This window comes from Stegostoma tigrinum, chromosome 32 (genome assembly GCF_030684315.1).
Source record: "Stegostoma tigrinum isolate sSteTig4 chromosome 32, sSteTig4.hap1, whole genome shotgun sequence".
NCBI lineage: Eukaryota > Metazoa > Chordata > Chondrichthyes > Orectolobiformes > Stegostomatidae > Stegostoma > Stegostoma tigrinum.
In genome coordinates this window covers 21,221,627-21,242,973 of record NC_081385.1, presented here as the reverse complement: position 1 = coordinate 21,242,973, position 21,347 = coordinate 21,221,627, and the positions used below count along the sequence as shown (strand labels likewise).

The following is a 21,347-nucleotide window of genomic DNA, read 5'->3' as shown; positions in this document are numbered from 1 at the left end:
GCTGCATCACACTGAATGAGTCCTGTGAACATTCATGTATATGCCGAAGATGACACAATCAATGCGTTTTTCTGTACTTGCTGTTTGTTACACTGTATAAAAGAAAGAAGTTTTGTCTTGAGTCACTGGGCTTCACCTTGGACTGAAATCACAAAGGGTGCTAGGAATAACCTTAGCCTCCAGACCAACTTTCAATCGATGGGTCCCCAACAGGCAGAAGGGCGTGAGGCTTTTTGTGTTTTTCCTTTCTTTTTCACTATTTTTATTTAATAAATATCTTTCCTTTTCATTTTTTATTACTTAATAAGTGTTCATATTTAAATAAATTCATATTGTCGAGTCCTTTCTTAACTACATTTATCCAAATCTGAAATTGGATACGCTGTGTGATCCAAAACATTTTTGCTGATGAGGATGGGATTCAGGAAAATGTTTAAAAGAAGTGAAAAGCAACTTGATGCTCCAGAGACTTTCTGTATTCCATGGTAGAATGTAGCAGAGTCAGGATTGGGTCTGTAGCTAACTTGTGAGCACAATTAGGACCCCCATGAGGATGGGGGCCAGTTATAACCAGAAAAGAAGAGAACAGGAGGCCAAGTTTCTGTGCTGTGCAAGTGCACTGAGCCTCGTAGAAGTGTCAACTCTTTGGGGTCTGGTTCGAATACAATTTTGTTTGTTGGTTGCTTCATGTTGTCTTTCACAATTTGTGTATTTTTGTTCCCTGGAGCTTGAGATCTGGGGTTACTTTGAAGTTGGTTTGCATTTTGGGAATGTATTGTGATTTGAAGGAGTGCTGTGTTCCTGTATCAATGTGGAACATGTTTAGTTAATGTAATATCCTTTTAAGAAACCATCAGTGGTCATGTAAAGCAAAAATATGTTAAAAAGTGTTGATTCAAAAATTTGCTTCGTAAAGCTTGGCAAAAATTTATCTTTTTGGAATTGGCTCCATGTTGTGTTTGGGTTGCGGACACTTTAATTCCAGAATTTACTATGTTTTGAATTTCATATTCTGGCCAGAATGAACTTCCAAATACAGTTTTCACACATAAGTGAATCTTTAAATCTGGATGATAAGATTTGCTAATTGTAAATGTACTTTTGTGTGAAAGTATGTAAGTGATAGGAAATTTAGAATCTTGGAAATGCAATTCTCTTTGAACAAAATTCTGATAGTATCTTCTAAAATCTGCAAACACTGATGCTGGAATTATAAAGGAGAATTTAACAACGGAAGTGGGCTTTTCCTTTGCTAAAAAGTATATTCACTTATTTCCTCACAGGAGGAAGAGTGATGGATGGCATATTTATGTGCAAGAGTTTATGGCCCAACACTTTTTTTTGAATTTGTAGTGGATTAATACTAATTAACCCATTCTGCTTGCTGTGGGATGGGTGGAGGTTGATTTATTATTTGAAGAAATTGAAGGCACTGAACACTGAATTTGTTTGCACACTTTCAACTTTGCAACACAGTGATGGATGAGGCACCCTCAACCCATTAACCCATCCATTAATAACACATTTCAGTGTTGGAGAAGTAGTGTGGAAACACTAAAAAGTTGAGTGTCAAGAATCTCAAAACCACCGAACCCGGGTATATGTAAGCATATCATGACAAAAACTATATTAAGACTCACATGCCCTGGCATTCTAAAACATAAAAATTGAATAGTTATCTGAAAATTTAGAGGGGTTCTGGGAAATGATAAAGTGTATGGACACAGTCTTATTGGTTTCAATGCACAAAAAATGGTTAGTGACTTTGAGGTAGTAAACAGAATATTGAATTTGGACAAATTTACCAAGAGATAACACAAATAACTGGCATGAGTTATCAAGTAACTAAATAAAAGTGGGTCATCTTAGAGAAAGAAAAACAAAGTGTGTTTTGCCTGAATCAAACAGAAATGTTTGACTTCTATTTTACAATATTATAAGATTATGTTCCATGGACTACAAATCTCTCCAGATCTCTAGAATTAGATATGGTGGTAATAGTGAAGTTGTAAAATTGGGTGAGGTGAAGTAATTAAGGGTGAACACTGGTGGCAGAAAACAAAAAGAATTAGAATGTTTGGTTGAAATGGCAATTGAGGTTAAAGTGCATTTTTGTTTAAACTAAATTTAGATAGCTTTCTCTTGGTGATGTTTGCTTCCTTGACAGGCTGAATTTGACGATTAAGCCACAACACAAGGCATTGGGATCATACGTGAAGAAGTAAGTAAAACCTAATAGATCATCTGATAAGATCAAATGGAAGTCAAGAAGGTGTGACATGGTCTTCGGATACCGATGCTAGTGTACAAAAGTGAATGCTGCCTTGCTGGTAACAAACATTAGGGAATACACAGTAAAGAAGGACATGAACTGAAGAACAGGCCTCAGGCATGCACACCTTCTTGACAAAAGGATTAGTGGCTTGGAAGAGCACAAAAACATTGTTTAAATGATAAGACACTTACACACAATCCATAGTAAAAAGACTTTAAAACAATGAAAGGAGTATTACTGAAAGGGACGTAAAAGGAATTACAATCAAAATAAAAATTAAGTCAAAATCTTACAAGAAATAAAGAATATGGACTTTGGGAGGAGTAATGGTCGACTGATTGACAGGACCCATCAGATGATGTACAAATGCCTCATCTTGAGTGTTTGTATGATGCATGTACTCCAGTGCTTAAACTAGTAGGTGAAATTATAATGTGTCAGGATAGTTAGTGTGTGTGAAAGAAGGTTGAACTAAAACTCAGAGATAATGGGAACTGCAGATGCTGGAGAATTCCAAGATAATAAAATGTGAGGCTGGATGAACACAGCAGGCCAAGCAGCATCTCAGGAGCACAAAAGCTGACGTTTCGGGCCTAGACCCTGGACTGACCTATCCCCTCCCCACCTTCCCACCTATACTCTCCTCTCCACCTATCTTCTTTTCTCTCCATCTTCAGTCCGCCTCCCCCTCTCTCCCTATTTGTTCCAGTTCCCTCACCCCATCCCCCTCTCTGATGAAGGGTCTAGGCCCGAAACGTCAGCTTTTGTGCTCCTGAGATGCTGCTTGGCCTGCTGTGTTCATCCAGCCTCACGTTTTATTATCTTGGAATTCTCCAGCATCTGCAGTTCCCATTATCTCTGAGTTTTAGTTCAACCTTCTTTCACACACACTAACTATCCTAACACATTATAATTTCACCTACTAGTTTAAGCACTGGAGTACATGCATCATACAAACACTCAAGATGAGGCATTTGTACATCATCTGATGGGTCCTTTCAATCAGTCGACCATTACTCCTCCCAAAGTCTGCTGCGTTCATCCAGCCTCACATTTTATTATCTTGAACTAAAACTCAAGTGGTGTAGGAGTCTGTGGTAAGGGAACACCGGGCAAAATAAAAGGTGGGAAGCATAAGTTGAAGGTAAAGACTGATGAACGTTAGAGATGTATTGCTTGATCCCATGTATATCGCAGCTGAAAGGGGGTACCTGCATTTGGAGGTAGTTACCCCTTAATGATACAATCATTCAAATCTAGAATCCTGCTGCACCATCTTGCCAGGCAAGGATTCATCTGCCTTATCTTTCTATTTCTCTACTCACTCGCACAAAACTGTTGCACTTCCTTGAAAAACATTCTCTGCTAGTATCCCACTCAAAGATCTTAAGAACTTCTTTATGGCGGCACGGTGGCTCAGTGGTTAGCACTGCAGCCGCACAGCACCAGGAACCCAGGTTTGATTCCTGCCTCGGGCGACTGTCTGCGTGGAGTTTGCGCATTCTCCCCGTATCTGCGTGGGATTCCTCCGGGTGCTCTAATTTCCTCCCACAGTCCAAAGATGTGCAGGTTAGGTAGATTGGCCATGCTAAATTTGCCCGTAGTGTTCACGGGTATGTGGGTTATGGGGGGATGCTTCAAGGGGTGGTGTGGACTTGTTGGGCCGAAGGGCCTGTTTCCACACTGTAGGGAATCTAAACTTCTAGGTCAAAGAGAATAAATTATCAGTATTATTTCAGCTTTCATCCTTAGGGCCAATGGGATATTGAGAAGGCTGAACATTTGACTAACCACAAAAGTTCCAGGCACTGAAATATTGAGTGGCGTATTACAATCGATATTACAATAATCAGTGCTGCAAAAGAGGTTGACAGCATGTTGTGGAATCTTCTCAATGATTGCTTTCACCACTATAATACACTGCTACCTCTTAACTGCAATTAATTGAATCCGAAAAGGACCACTTGGATACCCTATGTGATTCAAGACAGTTGGTGGAAGAGACCAAATGGGCTGAATGGCCTACTTCCTCCTCTATATTCTATGGTCCAATGGTCTCACACCTCATTTATGGACAGGAATTCTTTCCATGCCATTTCTCATTAAAATAACACCGATAATTCATTTGCCACATGTATTAATTCTCACCATAAAACTATACATTGAAAGGAAGAAGATATGCCTTATGAAGTGAGGAAGCAGATTTTTTGGGGGTCTTACATGACTTCCTTTTGCCTTCCATTTTTGAGATGGTGGGCCTAGCTTTGTTTAATATTGTAATGAGTATATTCTGGATTTATAATCTCACGAGGTTCGTATCCCAAAGCATTTTATATTTTTACTTATAGTTCTAATTAGAATCATCCATATGAGCACTTTACAAAAGGGTATAACCCTTTCAAGAGACAACACAGTATGGCGCTGGAGAAACACAGCAGGCCAGGCAGCATCAGTGGAGCAGAAAAATTAATGTTTTGGGTTGGGACCCTTCTTCAGAAATGGGGGTGGGGGAAGGGAGCACAGGAAGAAATAAAGAGAGGAGGGGTGGGGCTGAGGAAGGTAGGTGGGATGGTGGTAGGTGAAGGCAGGTAGGGTGTGTTGGGGATTGGTCAGTGAGGTGGGAAGGGCGGATAGGTGGGAGAGAAGATGGACAGATTGTGTCAGGTCAAAGAGGCAGGGATGAAAGGCAGAGTCAGTTATGGGATGAGGCTAGGGGTGGGGAGGTTTTGAAACTGGTAAAGTCCACATTGAGACCATTGGGTTATGGGCTCCCAAGGCAGAATGAGGTGCTGCTCCTCCAGTTTCCAGATGGTGTAATTGTGACACTCGAGGGGCCCAGGGTGGATATGTTGCCCAGGGAGTGCGGGTGGTTGGGGGGTGGAGTTGAAATGGGTTGTGACCGGAAGGTGTTGACATTTGTCGTGAACAGAGAGCAGGTGCTCTACAAAGTGGTCTCCGAGCCTCTGCTTCGTCTCACCGATGTGCAGGAGGTCACATTGGGAACAGTGGATGCAGTAACCACATCAGTGGGTGTGCAGGTGAACCTCTGACTGATGTGAAAGGTTTGTTTGGTGGCTTGGATGGAGGTGAGGGGGTAGGTGTAGGGGCAGGTGGAACACTTTCTGTGGTTGCAGGGAAACGTGCCGGGGTGGTGGGGCTAGTGGGGGGGTATGGAGCGGACGAGGGAGTTGCAGAGTGAGCAGTCCCTACGAAAGGCAGATAGGGGTGGGGAGGGAAATATATCTTTGGTTGTGGGCTCAGATTGTAAGCGGTGGAAGTGGCAGAGAATGATACGTTGAATCTGGAGGTCTGTGGGGTGATACGTGAGGACAAGGGGGATTGTGTCTTTATTTTTGTTGTGGGGAGGGGATGCGAGGGCAGAGAGGCGGGAAACGGAAAAGATGAAGTCAAGAGCATTTTCCGATTGCCAAAGCGGGGAGGTGGTGGTCCCTGAAATAGGGGGGCACCTCGAATGTTCGGGAGTGGAATGCCTCATCTTGGGAGCGGACACAGCGAAGGTGGAGAAATTGGGAGTAGGGGATTGCATTCTTGCAGGAGGTGGGTGAGAGGAGGTGTAGTCCAGGTAGCTGTCCGAGTCAGTGGGCTTGAAATAGATGTCAGTTTTGTGGTGGTTACCAGAGATGGATACAGAGAGGTCCAGGAAGAGGAAGGAGGTATTGGAGATGGTCGAGGTGAATTTGAAGTTGGGATGGAAGGTGTTATAAAGTTGATGAACTGTTCAAGCTCCTTGTGGGAGCATGAGGCAGCACCAATACAGTCACCGATGTAGCAGAGGAACAGGTGGGGGAATAGTGCCAGTGTAGCTACAGAAGAGGGACTGTTGCACGTATCCTATGGAGAGGCAGGCGTATCTTGGGCCCTTTCAGGTACCCAAGGCTACGCCCTTAGCCTGCAGCAAGTGGGAGAACCCTTTCAAAAAGGTCCATAAAAAAAACACTCTACTTGAAAGCAACAGCATCAAGCTAAGACTGAGTGATAAACAAGGCAGCTTTACATGGAGATAATTGTCACCTGTCCTTGAAACACAGTTATTGATGGAGAGAGGACACTTGACCTTATCTCACTCAAGTTAGTATGTGCAGGGGTCTGCAGGAAAACAAAGCTTCACAATGACATTCTAATGTGGGTTTGCTCCATTGTCTTTATGTGGGAATGTTTGATTGAACTTCTCATCGCCAAATAATACTTAACATCAGAAATTTTAATCAATTCCAAGAGCTGATTTAGCTTTTGATTAACTGTGCATGAAATAATAGTTCAATATTCAATCTCCTAGCGTTAGCTCTCCCGCTGGTCTCCAGAGCATCAGCAAGAAACCGAGCAAACTTAGAGGATATTTGGCTCAGTCTTCAAACTCATGGGAGCAAGGCTCAAGCCCATATGAAGTATCAGGTTGTATTATCTCATTAACCTGGATAACGTACGGATTGAGGGCATAATGTGCTATATCTTTTGAGAAGTGCGTGTTTTAATAGCATTGCTTCAAGATGCGATCACTAAAGTGCAGTTTTCAGCACATTATCAATGCATAATGTAGTTTTCTGACTTCATTAGCAGAACACATAAATCTTGCCATCCTTGAAGAGAAAATATGAAACACATTTCTTCAGTTAGCAGAGTGTTATAGTGGTGGCAGCAACCATTTAGAAAATTCTGCAACATGTTCTTAACCTCTTTTGCAGCAATGATTAGTTGCTTTATTGTAATATTGATTATAATACACCACTCAATATTTCAGAGCTTGGAGCTTATATGGTTAGTCAAATGTTCAGTCTTATCTTCTCAATATCCTATTGGCCATGAAGATGAAAGCTGAAATAATACTGATAATTTAGTCTCTTTGACCAAGAAGTTCTTAAGTTCTTTGATTAGGATACTAACAAACAATTTTTTTCACGGAAGTGCAACAGTTTTGTGTGAGCGAGTGGAGAAATAGAAAAGTGGATGAATGCTTGCCTGGCAATATGGTGCAGCAAGGAGGACTCTAGGTTTGGGAGACTTTGCGCCTGGCTCTGGGAAGATGACCCTTGTACTATCCAGGCAGGCTGCACTTGAACAGAGCTGGGGCTGAGTTCCTTGCAGCGTGTTTTGCTGATGCTATTGGGGAGGTTTCAATTAACTCAACAGGAGTGTGGGAATCAGGAGATAATATCAGAGAGGAATTCTAAGGTGCACAGATTGCTAGGAGAGATAGACAGGACAAGGCTACAGAACAGCAAATAAAAACATGGAGGGAGGGAAAATAATAAACTCTAAATCAGATTTACTGCGCACATGTGTGAACGCATGGAGCGCAGTAAATAAATTTATGCATTAGATTTCAATATTACCAAGCAGGAATATGATGTTATTGCCGTAACAAAGATTTGGCTTAATTCTGGCAGGATCAGGTGATTAACATTCCTGGGTACAACATATTCATGAAATATAAGAAAGGAATAGGGGAAGGGTTGGTGATATTTACTAAGGAGAGCGTTGCGGTGCTGGAGAAACAGCATGCCTCAGAAGGATGAAGGACAGAATTAATTTGACTATGGCTAAGCGTGACAATACTACAGCTTCTAAAGGTGTATGTTATCTTGGGCTGTTTTAATGAACTGTTCAGATCCCTAGGGACTGGTGTTGGGTCGCTGGCTTTTCCAGGTGTATATATTAATAATGAAAATCTTATTGTAGATGGCTCAATTTCAAAACTTGTGAATGATACAAAACTTGAAAGCATTGTCAACTGTGAGGAGGATAGTGCAGGGGCTTCAAAAGAATATAGGCAAGTTGATGGAATAAGCAGGAAGTAGTAGGGATGCCAATTGGTCAAAATTGTATCTGTCCCTTTGGAGTGCTTTCTGGAATTAAAATAGGTCACATTACACTATGTCCAAACCCTTGCAGTCCAGTCGTAATAAGGTGCTCAGCATTTGTGTGGATACCTGACACTCTGCTATGATCACTCAAATAAAAGCAGAGCACTGTGTAGGATGCCAGAAGTATGAAATAATAATAGGCATTTTGGAGAAACTCAGCAGCTCTGACAGCATCTGTGAAGGCAGAAACAGAGTACTGTTTTATGGCCAACGCGACTTTTCTTCAGAATGAAGTGTTAACTCCATTATTCTCACTGCATTTGTGCTAGACTTACTAGATTTCGTCAATATGTTCAGTTTTAATTCTGATACAATCATGGCTTCAATATCTGTAAATACATGAATTTTAGAAGTTAAATAAATGTTTATTTCTATAGTTTACTTTATAGAAGTTTGGGAAGTAATACACCGAAGAGATAAACTAATCTATTAGGGTCTTGTCCCTACCTTGGAGCCAGCAAGTCTGGGTTCAAGTTACACATGCACCAGGCATGTCTGAACAGGTTGATGACAACATCTTTTAGGAAACCGAAATGTTTCTTGTGGTACAGTGGTAGTATTTCTATCTCTAGGCCATGAGGCCTGAGTTCAAATCTTACCTGTTCCATTATATCATTGAACAGGTGATCAGAACATATCTGTATTTCAAATATATACATTTCTATTGGGGGCCTCAAAATTCCAACAGTAGATTAAACCAAGCAAGACTAATCTGGGACAGGATTATGTACAAAAAGGTTTCCCTGAATCAGAACAGTAATTTGGTCAACACTATTGGTATTCTTTTGTCAGTCTTGATGAGTGCAAGATGAAAAGCTTTGATAACATGTCTCCCATTCCAGCAATAATCAAATTCTATGCTACAATGCAACTAGAAGTATTCTAGGTTTCAGTGCTTAATATTTCTCTGGCTTATGCAAAATAGCTTTGACACCTAATCAACATACAACCTTCAGATTGCTTCTTGAAGGCAATCACACAGATATAATTGAGGCTGACTATGTGCATAAGTTCTGTATGAGGGTCTTCGACATCAAAGTGTAACAGGAAAGGTCTCTAGTTTTAAGTGATGTCTCTTACAAAATTATATCCAGCACAGGGTTTTTGACTGTCAATTTTGAAAATATCAACAAATCTCACAAGCCAGTGGTATACTCAAGTTCATTTTCAGTCCAATTTCAAATTCTTCAAATATTTGATTCTAGAATTTGGGATTACGTGCTGTAACTGTTTCTAATGCCTAATAACTAACAATTTTTAACATGGAATAATAGGACAGTATTGAAGAAATGCAAGGTACTGAGTATTTTGTGGTGAGTTCAGAGCTCTTTCTAGGGTAAATCTCATACAAAGGTTCCCTGCAGTACTCACTAAAATGCTGAAATGAATCATATAAACAGTGAAACAGCAGGCTCTCGCTAACATAAGCAATTCTGGCCAGAGACTTATGAGACAAAACGTTACCTTGAACCAACAATCGAGTGGTGTGAACAGCCTCTCCTTGAATACTGTAGGCCCGACATGTGTAGGGTCCCCTGTCATTCCGGCCCACCGCTGAAATGGTAAGACTTCCATCACTCACCTGCAAGTGAAATAAAAAACTGTTTGTCTTTGAGGTTACAGATACGTTCAGGTAAGAAGCACTGAACCTTCACTTTGTTACATGCATTCAAAGGTGATCAATTATTTATCAGTTCTAATTGGGCTTATGTTTATTAGCAACTTCTATGTTGGATTTCTATAGGAATCATTATTACTGATGGGCGCAAATTTATACAGACTAGTACCAGTATGTTGTACAGTTCAAAGAATCCCTTATATAGCACAGGGAAGGTTATTGAGCTCCCATCATGTTTGCACTCCCTCTTTGAGAAGGTAATCCTTTTGGTATAACACCTCTGCTCATTCCCAATTGTCCTGTACTTTTTTGCGGAGTCAAATTCCTTTTTGAAAGTTTCTGTTATTTCTGATTCTACCATTCTCTTAGGTAATACATTGCAGATTGTAATGGCATGCCTTATAATATATAAAATCCTTGTCTCTTTCATGGTTCATTTGCTAATTATCCTGAACGCTAGAAGCTGGATAGAAAGGCACTTTGTGTTCCTATGCTTTATAACCTGGAGTGTGGATTACAAAAGCAATGAAGTTATAACTAACCATTACAAAAACTGGGTTGGCTTCAGCTGGATTAGTGTGTCCAAATCTGAGCACCTCAGTCTCAGAAGAATGTGAAAACTTTAGACAAGGCGTAGAAAGGTTTTTATGTAAATGGTTCCAGAGAGGAGGAACATCAATTACGAGGTTAATTTGGAGAAGTTGGCATTATTATCTTTAGAGAAGAGGAAGTTGGGAAGAGATTTGAAAGTGCTCTGCAAAACCATGTGAGATCTAGATAGTCTGGCTAGACAAGAACTGTTCCCTTAGGTGGAAAGGTCTAGGGCCAAAAGTCTGATGTATGGTAATTGTCAAAAGATCCAAAGATACCATGAGTACTTTTTTTTAAATGTAGTGACATTACTGGAGGGCACAGCTTCAGCAGGCAGATTCAACTGTTGCTTTGTAAAAGTTTCAACAACTGAAGAGTAAAGTCATTTGCTTGCTCCTTTGGAGAGGGCAGGGTGGCAAAACTAGCTGAATTGATAGTAGACAGCTGGCATAGATTAGGATAGCATGGCCTCCTTCCATTCTATGATCAACCTTCATATAAATTAAGTCAAAACTGATGAAGCAATTCAATATACTCTCTTGGAACTTGATTGGATTGACTGGCAATGTGAGAAAAAACTGAGGGCAGTGATTAATCTGCATGCAACACAGAAATGGCAGAGATCTGCAGCAGATACTGGAGAAAAGCTGAAGCTGCACTTTGCTGTTAGTGGGCAGCAGGGTCATTGAAGCGTTCCCAATGGAATCAGTTCACAAAAAAAAGACACAGATCTCTGCAGACAGCAAAAAAAAGAGGATAGATCTTTAATTGAAGATGTGTCGTCTCACTGATTTACAAACATATTATTTATATTATTGGCAAAAACAGTCACTCATTGGTTAAGTGCCACAATGGTATTGGGTGAAATGTGCAGCTTTCAACTGCGTTCTTGAAAAGTCTGTCAGGTGGTGAAAATGGAAATAAATTTGCATTAGAGTTCCACGTTGTTATGGTGATACTTCACTGTTAACACAGCTTGAAGGCCTTACATTTTGAAAGATTCAGAAAAAGGAATTTATTTGTGAAAATTCCGAGAGTGGTTTGTTTGAAAGAGGTCATTGAAAGTTCACTGTGGGTACTAGAGATTCAGTTAACAAACTCACATGATTGATGGCTACTGTATCAGTGATAACGGGAACTGCAGATGCTGGAGAATCCAAGATAATAAAATGTGAGGCTGGATGAACACAACAGGCCAAGCAGCATCTCAGGAGCACAAAAGCTGACGTTTCGGGCCTAGACCCTTCATCAGACTTCATCTCTGATGAAGAGCCTAGGCCCGAAACGTCAGCTTTTGTGCTCCTGAGATGCTGCTGGGCCTGCTGTGTTCATCCAGCATCACATTTTATTATCCTGATTGATGACTATTGCTTGCTTTGATGTAGACTATTTTCAGGGCTGCTTAAACAGTGACTGGCTTAGAGATGTATTGTTTTATCTGGTTCAGTTGGAGAGCACATGCTAAGAAGAAACTAAGTTTGACGTAAATTTGCTAAGAACAAGCTGATTTCCCTCATTGTTGAGAAAAAAAAAACACTTTTTGAGTTCAGGGTGATATATTTTTGTTTGGAAAAAATGTTTTAAAGACCATCTCAAGATTGCAGAGATAACTGTGTGTGATTAATAACTTGATCACATGTAGGTAACAGACCCTAGAAGAGTCTATGCACTATCTATTAGCCTTCAAGAATAACCTATTTACTAAATTTTTTTCATAAAGCCAATTTTCTTCAGAGAAATTTGTTACTTTTCTGAAGACTGTTTGTATGTGTGTGTTTTAGGGATAAGTATTTATACTTATATATTAGTGGCTGCTTATCCGAACCAATTATTGCATCTTTATTGTATATATTTTGTTTTGAAAACAAACCAATATTTGCGTTTATTATGAAAAATGAATGATAAGTCTTGTTGTTGGTCACGTTTGATACTGGAAAATTATTTTCATCTTGTGTTGTGACCCACGGAATGTTGGTACTAAAGCGATGGTGCATTCCTCAAGCCTAGGTTGTATGAGTAGACAGAACTAGAGGATCCCAGCGTTAAATAAATGAACCTCAAGCAATCCTGAAAAGTCTTCACCTCCCTCTCTCATTTAACACAGTGAATATATATAAGAGAAATACCTGATACGGCATTGTTTACTTGAACAAAATAGCTGGACAGACAAACATCTGGAAGGGACCAGGATTAAAGGTTATGAGGATGAACCTAAACAAAGATGATAAATAATTTGTAAAGATATGGGGTTTTCTTTTAGATGAAATTAAGATGTGAGTGCATTTATCTTGGCATTTCATTGATTTGTTTTTGGAATCAGGGAATGCACAAATAAAGGAAATGATGGACTTGCCCCTCAGAAAATTCATTGTATGGGATTAAGACTGTGGTAGATAGCTTCCTGATTATCAAGGTGATCAAGGGTTACGGGAAGAAAGCAGGAAAATGAGATCGTGGAACTTATCAGCCATGATTAAATGGCAGTGCAGACTCGATGGGTGAATGGTCTAATTTCTGCTCCTATGTCTTATGGGTCTTATGGGATAATGGCCAGGGTGGGACAGACCTATGCGTGTGGTATGCAAAAAAAATGCACATGAGGATATACATACTGTTTTCAGCTACCAATTTCTTTTTAACTGCTGCATCTTCAAACTAAATTAAAATAGTTATTTTAACATCAGAGTAGTTTCTGTGTCTAATTCTTCCAAAAACGAAGGTCAACAGCAATGAGAACACAAGATTTTGTGACTGTATGCACAGATAAGGCTATTATTACAAGAAATAGTACACACCCTGTGGCTGTGCTTAGGATGAGTTGAAGGCCATACTGTTTTACTGAAGCAGAAAAGAGTCATTATGGAAAATAAATTTGCTGTCGTTCCTACAATATCTTCATGTCTTGGTTTAATTTTCCTTTGTCCTTTAACCATAATTTACCTGAAGAATATATTTGGTCTCAACTCTTTCAGGGTACTGGTAGCTGCAAATGACCAGTTGTCTTGAATCTTTAAAATATATTTTTATGCTATAACGATAAAGATACTAGAATGTACAATTCCAGCAGTTAGAGCAATGCTCGACCCACCGACAATCACAGTCAAAGGGTTTATTAAATAAAATTCAGCAATTTCAGTGCCCTCTCATCTGCATCTTAACATTCATAGATGTTGCTAAACTCAATTTTCTTTTTTTGTAACGAGGAATTTACTTTGCTGAAATGAATTTGCACATGATTCAATCATATCAAAGAAATTTGCTTCGGAAAAAAGGTGACAATAAGTGCACCAGCAAAAGCCTGGTGCAGAGCAAGTAAACCAATATGTTGCAATGGTTTCCTTGGCCCAAATCTTCTAGGCTCTGGATCATCAGACTTTAGATGTATCCCAGGAACACGTGGAAGAACCCTGCAGAAATCCTGATTCACTGACCTCCTTGCAAGTTGCCTGGAAAACTAAGGGAATTGTCCAGTCTTTTGTCCAACTTTATATTCCACGTGGATAGGGGTCTTCAAGTGATGTGTTTCTGAGCATGCTAGGCTCAGAAGAGCCTGTCAGGAATGCAGACCAATGTTGAGGGGGTCAAAGTTCCAGTGGAGCAGGTTTATGAAAGACTTTTGCTCCTTGGAAGAAGTGAGCCAATAGCACACCAGTGAATCTTCTGTGTGCTGTTCTAGTCAGAGAACATACTGTTGTCTATGGGCTAGAACATTCTACTGTGTAAAACACAAATTCCAGGGGTTGCTCCTGATGTGACTGTCTACATCCTTTGTCTGTAGACTCTGCTTTCACTCACTAGAGTAATGGCGGTAACATATTCAGCCAAAACACTAGTATGTGTTCCATTGAGGCCATTAAATGAGATTGGTATTACGTCATTGAAAGGTTCATTGTTATTTAGACGAAAGGTTACAACCTCAGCTCTCTATGTGTGAAGGTAAATTGAGAGGAGGAACACATTCTGGTTCTGCTCTGTGAGATGCCCATTGGCTGTGAAAGGCATTTTACAACTTACATCCTTATCTCTTTTTAGTAAAGTGTATCCCTGTGGAGTCTTAGTGTAGATTGCAAATGTTGCATTTCTTTCTTCATAGACAAGGTGTACAGTTGGAAGAACACAGCGCCCAAGCAGCACCAGAGGAGCAGGAAAGCTGATATTTTGGGTCGTGACCTTTTTTTCTGAAGGGTGTCCACCCAAAATGTCAGATTTCCTGATCCTCTGATGCTGCTTGGCCTGCTGTTTTCACCCAGCTCTACACCTTGCTATCTCAGATTCTCCAGCATCAGCAGTTCCTACTATCTCTGCAACAATTTTTTTTCCATATTTAATTTTTCCAACTGTGACACGGATTTCGATTGGACATTTCTAATTCTTGAAGTCTGGCGGCTACCGAAAGTATGATGTAAATGAAGTACATACGTGCAAGGGTATTTTCTAACATAACAAACAATTGTCCTTTGGCACAGCTGACAGCGATAAACTGTTTTATATAAAGTAACTTTTTATGGAATCCTTCTATCAACAAATGATGACAAAATGCAACAACACATCCATTTGAGATGGGATATTGTCATACGATGTAGATTTGAGAATGGCTCAAGAGGTCACTCTTTAACAGGCAGGTTCTCCCATCCCTGCAAAAATCGAGTAGCATTGTGAGCTGCTGTAGACACTAATCAGCATGGTGGTGCACCCAGCTCACAGGCTATGTTAGCGACTGTCAGATGTAAAAACCATTGTCTCGGGCCTTCATGTATATTTTCAAGCATCCTTGCAGCAGAAAATTGGGTCTGATGCTTTTCTTTCATTCTGTCTACCTTGTTATGTAGAAGGTCCTTGATATGTAACTGTTTTCCATCCTACAGAGATGCCCGTGCCAATAAATCTTCGTTTGCTTGTCGAACACTCATAAACTTGGGAGATTCACCTTTGAAAGGTTGTGATTTTGTACTCCTCAGGTATGCTTACAATGCACCATAGATCATGAAGATTGAACCTGTTTAGCTTCTTTTCTACACAGATTTGTCTTGTCAAAGTTTAACAGCCGTACAACAAGGCGCTGAGAACACAGGCCTAATAAACTATCAGCTCCGTCCTAAGGGCCGGATTGATGTTATTTCTTGTTATTACATTAATCTGCCTAATGTGTTAACTGCTTTCCCAAGGCACGTATCAAGTCCTGCATCAAGGGACAGATTGTCTGTCACGATGGCCCTGAGCTAGCAGAATTTCCTAATCACTTCCTCTTAAATGGAAATAGACCCTTTAAACAATATAGTCATAGAACTCATACCATAGAATCCCTACACTGTGGAAACAGGCCATGTGGCCCAACACAGTGACCTTCTGAAGACCTCCTGCCCAGCACTATCCTGCTATGCCTTCCCAGTGACCCTGCATTTCCCATGGCTACCATGCCTAACCCACACATCTCTGAACACTATGGATAATTTAGCATGTCAATTAATCTAACCTGCATATCACATGGACTGTGGGAGAAACCGGAGCACATGGCAGAAACCCATGCAGACAAGGGAAGAATGTACAAACCTTACACAGACAGTCACCAGAGGGTGGAAACAAACTCAGGTCCCCAGTGCTGAGGATGGTGTGTGCCTTAGAGATGCAGTTACAGTCAGTGATGGTGATCTCATGCATCTGGTACCTTTGTCCTTCTAGGTGGTAGATGTGATTTTGGAAGGCACTATCAGAAAAGCTTTGAGTTAACATAGTGCATTTTATGGATGGACATAATGTTGCCACTGTGCATTGGTGGTGAAGGGAGTGAACATTGGTACCCATCTAGACCTTTCAATCAACCGATCAGCAGAACTGGTTGAAGTAGACTGAATAATCTACTGCCATTGTTCCTAAGTAAAAGTAGCATCATCAAAACATAGTAACTTGGGCTTCATGGGTAGCAGGAACAATAATCTGGTAAATAATTTCAAATTGAATAAACCCGTGAGTGGCATAAAGCGGACTGGTAGTACGGTGGCTCAGTGGTTAGCACCGCTGCCTCACAGTGCCAGTGGCCCAGGTTTGATTCCACCTTGGTCGACTGTCTGGGTGGAGTTTGCCCATTCTCACCATGGGTTTCCTCCAGGTGCTCTAGTTTCCTCCAACAGTCCAAAGATCTGCAGGTTAGGGTGGATTGGCCATGCTAAATTGCCCATAGTGTGCAGGCTTAAGTGGATTAGCCATCAGAAATTCAGGGACAGGTTAAGGGGTGGTCCTGGTCTTTGGAGGGTCAGTGAAGACTTGATGGGCTGAATGGCCTGCTTCCACACTGTTGGGATTCTGTTCTATTCTAACTGATCTAGTGGTTTCTTAGGAACCAATTTGGAGGGGTAGGGAGGAGATTAATCAACACTTGTGAATTGGGGGCTGGGGTGGAGTTATAGGTAAATCAACTTGATAAATAAACGCAGTGAAGACTTAACAATAAATTTATAAAGCTTGTGGGAAGAAATAAACTTGACAAGGGGCTTTTACAGCAAGGGAGATGAGGGAATTGTGAATGTGAAACAGCAGCTGGTTCTTCAGACAGAGGTAAATGGTAAAGAATTCTAGGGTAGCTAAAGTTTTTTTGACAGTGGCAGGAGAGTTCTGAGTGAGCTTCTGCGATGTCAGTTTCTCAAGCAAGTAGATGCACAAGGTAGGAAGTGCTAAATGGCTGCTACAGAGATTCTCTCAAGACAGTCAATTTAGAATCAAGTTGCTTCATATTTTGCTCATACATCACTATGACGTTTTTATTTGATGAAATCTTGATCTTTGTAGCTCCACTTAGCGAAAGAGATAAATTAGGACCAATTGCTGCCAAATCACTGGGCAGTTTTGTTGTGTCTGCTCAGACTACTTGAATTCATTTTGCTTGAGATCTTTAATTACCATCAGGAAGATAAGACTTTTGCCCAATCTGTCTGCGATAGATTACATGTGGAAAGGAGAGACATGCTGTTCACCCCTGAGACTAAGGCGACTGACATTAAACCTCACTCCAGACAGATGAGCACATAATCTATGATGATATATCAGTTCTGAGGGCATACTGCATTGTCAGAGATGGCACCTTTCAGATGGTGCAATAAACTGAAGCACTGTATGTTCAGTTGGGTGACAAAGATCTTACAGAACAATTCACAGATGAACAGGAAAGTGCTGCAGGCATCATGACTAATACTCATCCATCAATAAAAACCATAAAAGGAGATTAACAGATAATAAAATGTGAGGCTGGATGAACACAGCAGGCCAAGCAGCATCTCAGGAGCACAAAAGCTGACGTTTCGGGCCTAGACCCTTCATCAGAGAGGGGGATGGGGTGAGGGTTCTGGAATAAATAGGGAGAGAGGGGGAGGCGGACCGAAGATGGAGAGAAAAGAAGATAGGTGGAGAGAGTATAGGTGGGGAGGTAGGGAGGGGATAGGTCAGTCCAGGGAAGACGGACAGGTCAAGGAGGTGGGATGAGGTTAGTAGGTAGATGGGGGTGCGGCTTGGGGTGGGAGGAAGGGATGGGTGAGAGGAAGAACAGGTTAGGGAGGCAGAGACAGGTTGGACTGGTTCTGGGATGCAGTGGGTGGAGGGGAAGAGCTGGGCTGGTTGTGTGGTGCAGTCGGGGGAGGGGACGAACTGGGCTGGTTTAGGGATGCGGTGGGGGATTAACAGGTCATTTTCTTTGTTGCTGTTTGTGAAACCTTGCTGAGAAACCACAAAACAATAGCAAATACACTTCAAAGATAACACAGTGTGAAGCTGGATGAACACAGTGGGCCAAGCAGCAGAGGAGCAGGAAAGCTGACATTTCAGGTCGGGACCCTTCTTCAGAAGAATTTCATTCCCGACCCGAAACGTCAGCTTTCCTGCTCCTCTGATGTTGCTTGGCCTGCTGTGTTCATCCAGCTTCACACCGTGTTATCTCAGATTCTCCAGCATTGGCAGTCCTACTATCTCTGTAAATACACTTCAAGACTACTTCATTCAACATGTGGGGCATTCGAAGCAATGAAAGCTGCTGTGTAAACAAATACTTATTTCACTTTAATTTTCTCATGCTATCCAGTTAAAAATTGCTATCTGTGTTTTGGTTAATGGCTTACCTTCTGCATACTTTCCAAGTAATTCAGGAGATAACCAGATCGATGGTCATCAGATAATCTTCCACACTTCTTCCCTTATCATATCAATGACCTCTTTCACTCATTGGACAACACTGCCTACTTGAATGGCCCTGGTTTGATTCTATTGTGTTTACATAACCTTACACTTTATGTGCCTGGACCTCAAGCAAAACTCAGCCTACAGGAGGTTTCCTTTCTCATTACAAATATTTCAATATTCCCGAGCAATGCTTTAATTTTTCTATAAATTAGAGGTTCACACAAAGCTTGAGTTCTGATTCTAATCAAAAATGACTCTTCTCATATTCCATTCGTATGCCTGGACAGGATGCAAGAAACGTGTTCTCACTGGTGTTTATGGGATCTTGCTGAGCAAACCATTTGCCTACATAAAAATTATAATTGCATTTTAACATAACTCCGTTGGCATGTATTACTTTGGCTCTTGAAGGACACTAAACAATTGAGATTTTAAATTTTAAGAACATTTTTTCTTTATTTTCTTCATGATCATTGTCTCACTTGATGTGTCCTGTCTCACTCCCCCCATTATAATCTTTATGATTTAGAGTCACGCAGCATGGAGACAGATCCTTTAGTCCAACTCGTCCATGCTGACCAAGTTTCCCAAACCAAACTAGTATCACTTGCCACAAAAACAGAAGTTGCTAGAAAAGCTCAGCAGGGCTGGCAGCATCTGTGACGAAAAAAGTCAGAGTTAACGTTTCGGGTCCGGCGAGGAAGGGTCACTGGACCCCAAATATTAACTCCGATTTTTTTCTTCGCAGATGCTGCCAGACTTGCTGAGCTTTTCCAGCAACTTTTGTTTTTGTTCCTGATTTACAGCTTCCACAGTTCTTTTGGTTTTTATTTAGTCCCACTTGCCTGTTTGACCCAAATCCATCTAAACCTTTTGTATTCATGTATTTATCCAGAAGTCTTTTAAGTGTTGTAATTGTACCTGCATCTACCACTTCCTCTGGCAGTTCATTCTATATGATAAGCCACCCTTTTGTGTGAAAAAGTTGCCCCTCAGGTCCTTTTTAAATCTTTCTCTTCTCTCCTTAAAAAAAAATATGCTCTAGTTTTGAACTCTTCCACCCTAGGGAGAAGACCTTTGCTAGTCATCTAAAATATGCCCCTCATGATTTTATAAATCCTCCAACCTCCTAGGCTCTAGTTCAATAAGTCCCAGACTATCCAGCATCTCCTTTACAACTCAAAATTTCCATTCCTGGCAACATCCTGGTAAATCTTTTCTGAACCTGCTCCAATTTAATACTATCCTTCTTACAGTAAGGCAACCAGAAATATACTTGGTACTCCCAAAAGTGGCCTCAGCATAACCTCAACATGATGTTCCAATTCCTATACTCAATGGTCTGAGCAATGAAGGCAAAAAGACACCTTCTAAGCCACCCTGTCTACCTGTGATGCAACTTTCAAATAACTATGTACCTGAACATCAAGGTCTCTCTGTTCAATAACACTACCAGGGCCCTACCATTAATTGTATAAGTCCTGCCCTTGTTTGTTTTACCAAAATGCAATACTTTGCATTTATCCAAATTAAACTTCATCTGCCACCCCTCAGCCCATTGGCCCAACTAATCAAGATCCTTTATAATCTTAGATAACCTTCTTCACTGTCAGCTATACCATCAATTTTGGTATCGTCTACAAACTTACTAACTGTGCCTCCTAAATTGTCATCCAAACAAATAACAAACAAAAGTGGACCTAGCACTGATCACTGCAGAACACCGAAGGTCACAGGCATCCAGTCTGAAAAACAACTGTCCCTCACCAACTTCTATCTCCTACCGTCTAGCCAATTTTGTATCCAATTGGCAAGGTCTCCATGAATCCCATGCGATCTATCTTTACCAATTAGTCGTCTAAGCAGAAACTTGTCAACAGCTTTAGTACAGTTCATGTAGACAATGTTTACCGCTATGCCCTCAATGTTTTTCGTTATGAACTCAAAAAACTTAATCAAGTTTGTGAGACATGATTTCCCACAGACAAAACCAAGCTATCTCTAATCAGTCCTTGCCTCTCCAGATGCATGCAAATCCTATCTCGCAGAATTCCCTCCAACAACTTACCTACCACTAATGTCAGACTCACTAGTATATAATTCCTAGGCTTCTCAATACAACCTTTCTTAAATAAAGGCACAACATTAGCCACCCTCCAGTCCTCTGGTACCTCACTCGTGGCTGTAGATGATACAAATATCTCTGCTAGGGGCCTCACAATTTCTTCCCTGGCTTCCCACGACACCCTGGGATACACTTGATAAGTTCCCACAGATTTATCCACCTTTATGCTTTTCCAAGACCTCCAGCACTTACTCTTTTGTAATGTGGACTGTTTTCAAGACAACAATATTTATTTCCCCAAGTTCCCTAGACTCCATATCTTTCTCTACAATAAAAACTGACACAAAATATTCATTTATATCTTCCCCATTACCTGAGATTCCTCAGATAGATTACCTCAATGATCTTTAAGGAGCCCTGTTCGCTCCTTAGTTGATCTTTTGTTTCAATTCACCTGTAGAATCTCTTTGAATTATCCTTAATCTTATTGGCAAAGACCAACTCATTTGCCATTTTTTTCCCCTCCTGATTTCCCTCTTAAGAATACCTTACACCCCTTGTACTATTCAAGAGATTTTCTTGATCCCAGATATCGATACCTATTATGTGACTCCATCTTATTCTTGACCAAAGCCTTAATATCTTTATTTGTCCATTGTTCCCTATTCTTAACAGCCTTACACTTCACTCTAACAGGACCATGATGCTTCTAAACAGTTGTCATCTCACTTTTGAAAGCCTCCCACTTTGCCA

General features: G+C 40.8%; 1 protein-coding gene across 6 annotated transcripts in view; it reads right to left on the bottom strand.

Moving 5' to 3' along the window:
- Positions 1–21,347, bottom strand: part of igsf9bb (immunoglobulin superfamily, member 9Bb) — a 635,068-nt gene that overhangs the window by 194,161 nt on the left and 419,560 nt on the right. For all 6 annotated transcript variants that reach the window (XR_007250530.2, XR_007250531.2, XM_048562092.2 and 3 more), the window contains exon 5: positions 9,622–9,739. Coding sequence is in view for 4 of the 6 variants with exons in the window: in XM_048562092.2 (XP_048418049.1) it covers positions 9,622–9,739 (118 nt within the window). In the remaining 2 variants the exon portion in view is untranslated. The remainder of the gene's footprint in view (positions 1–9,621; positions 9,740–21,347) is intronic.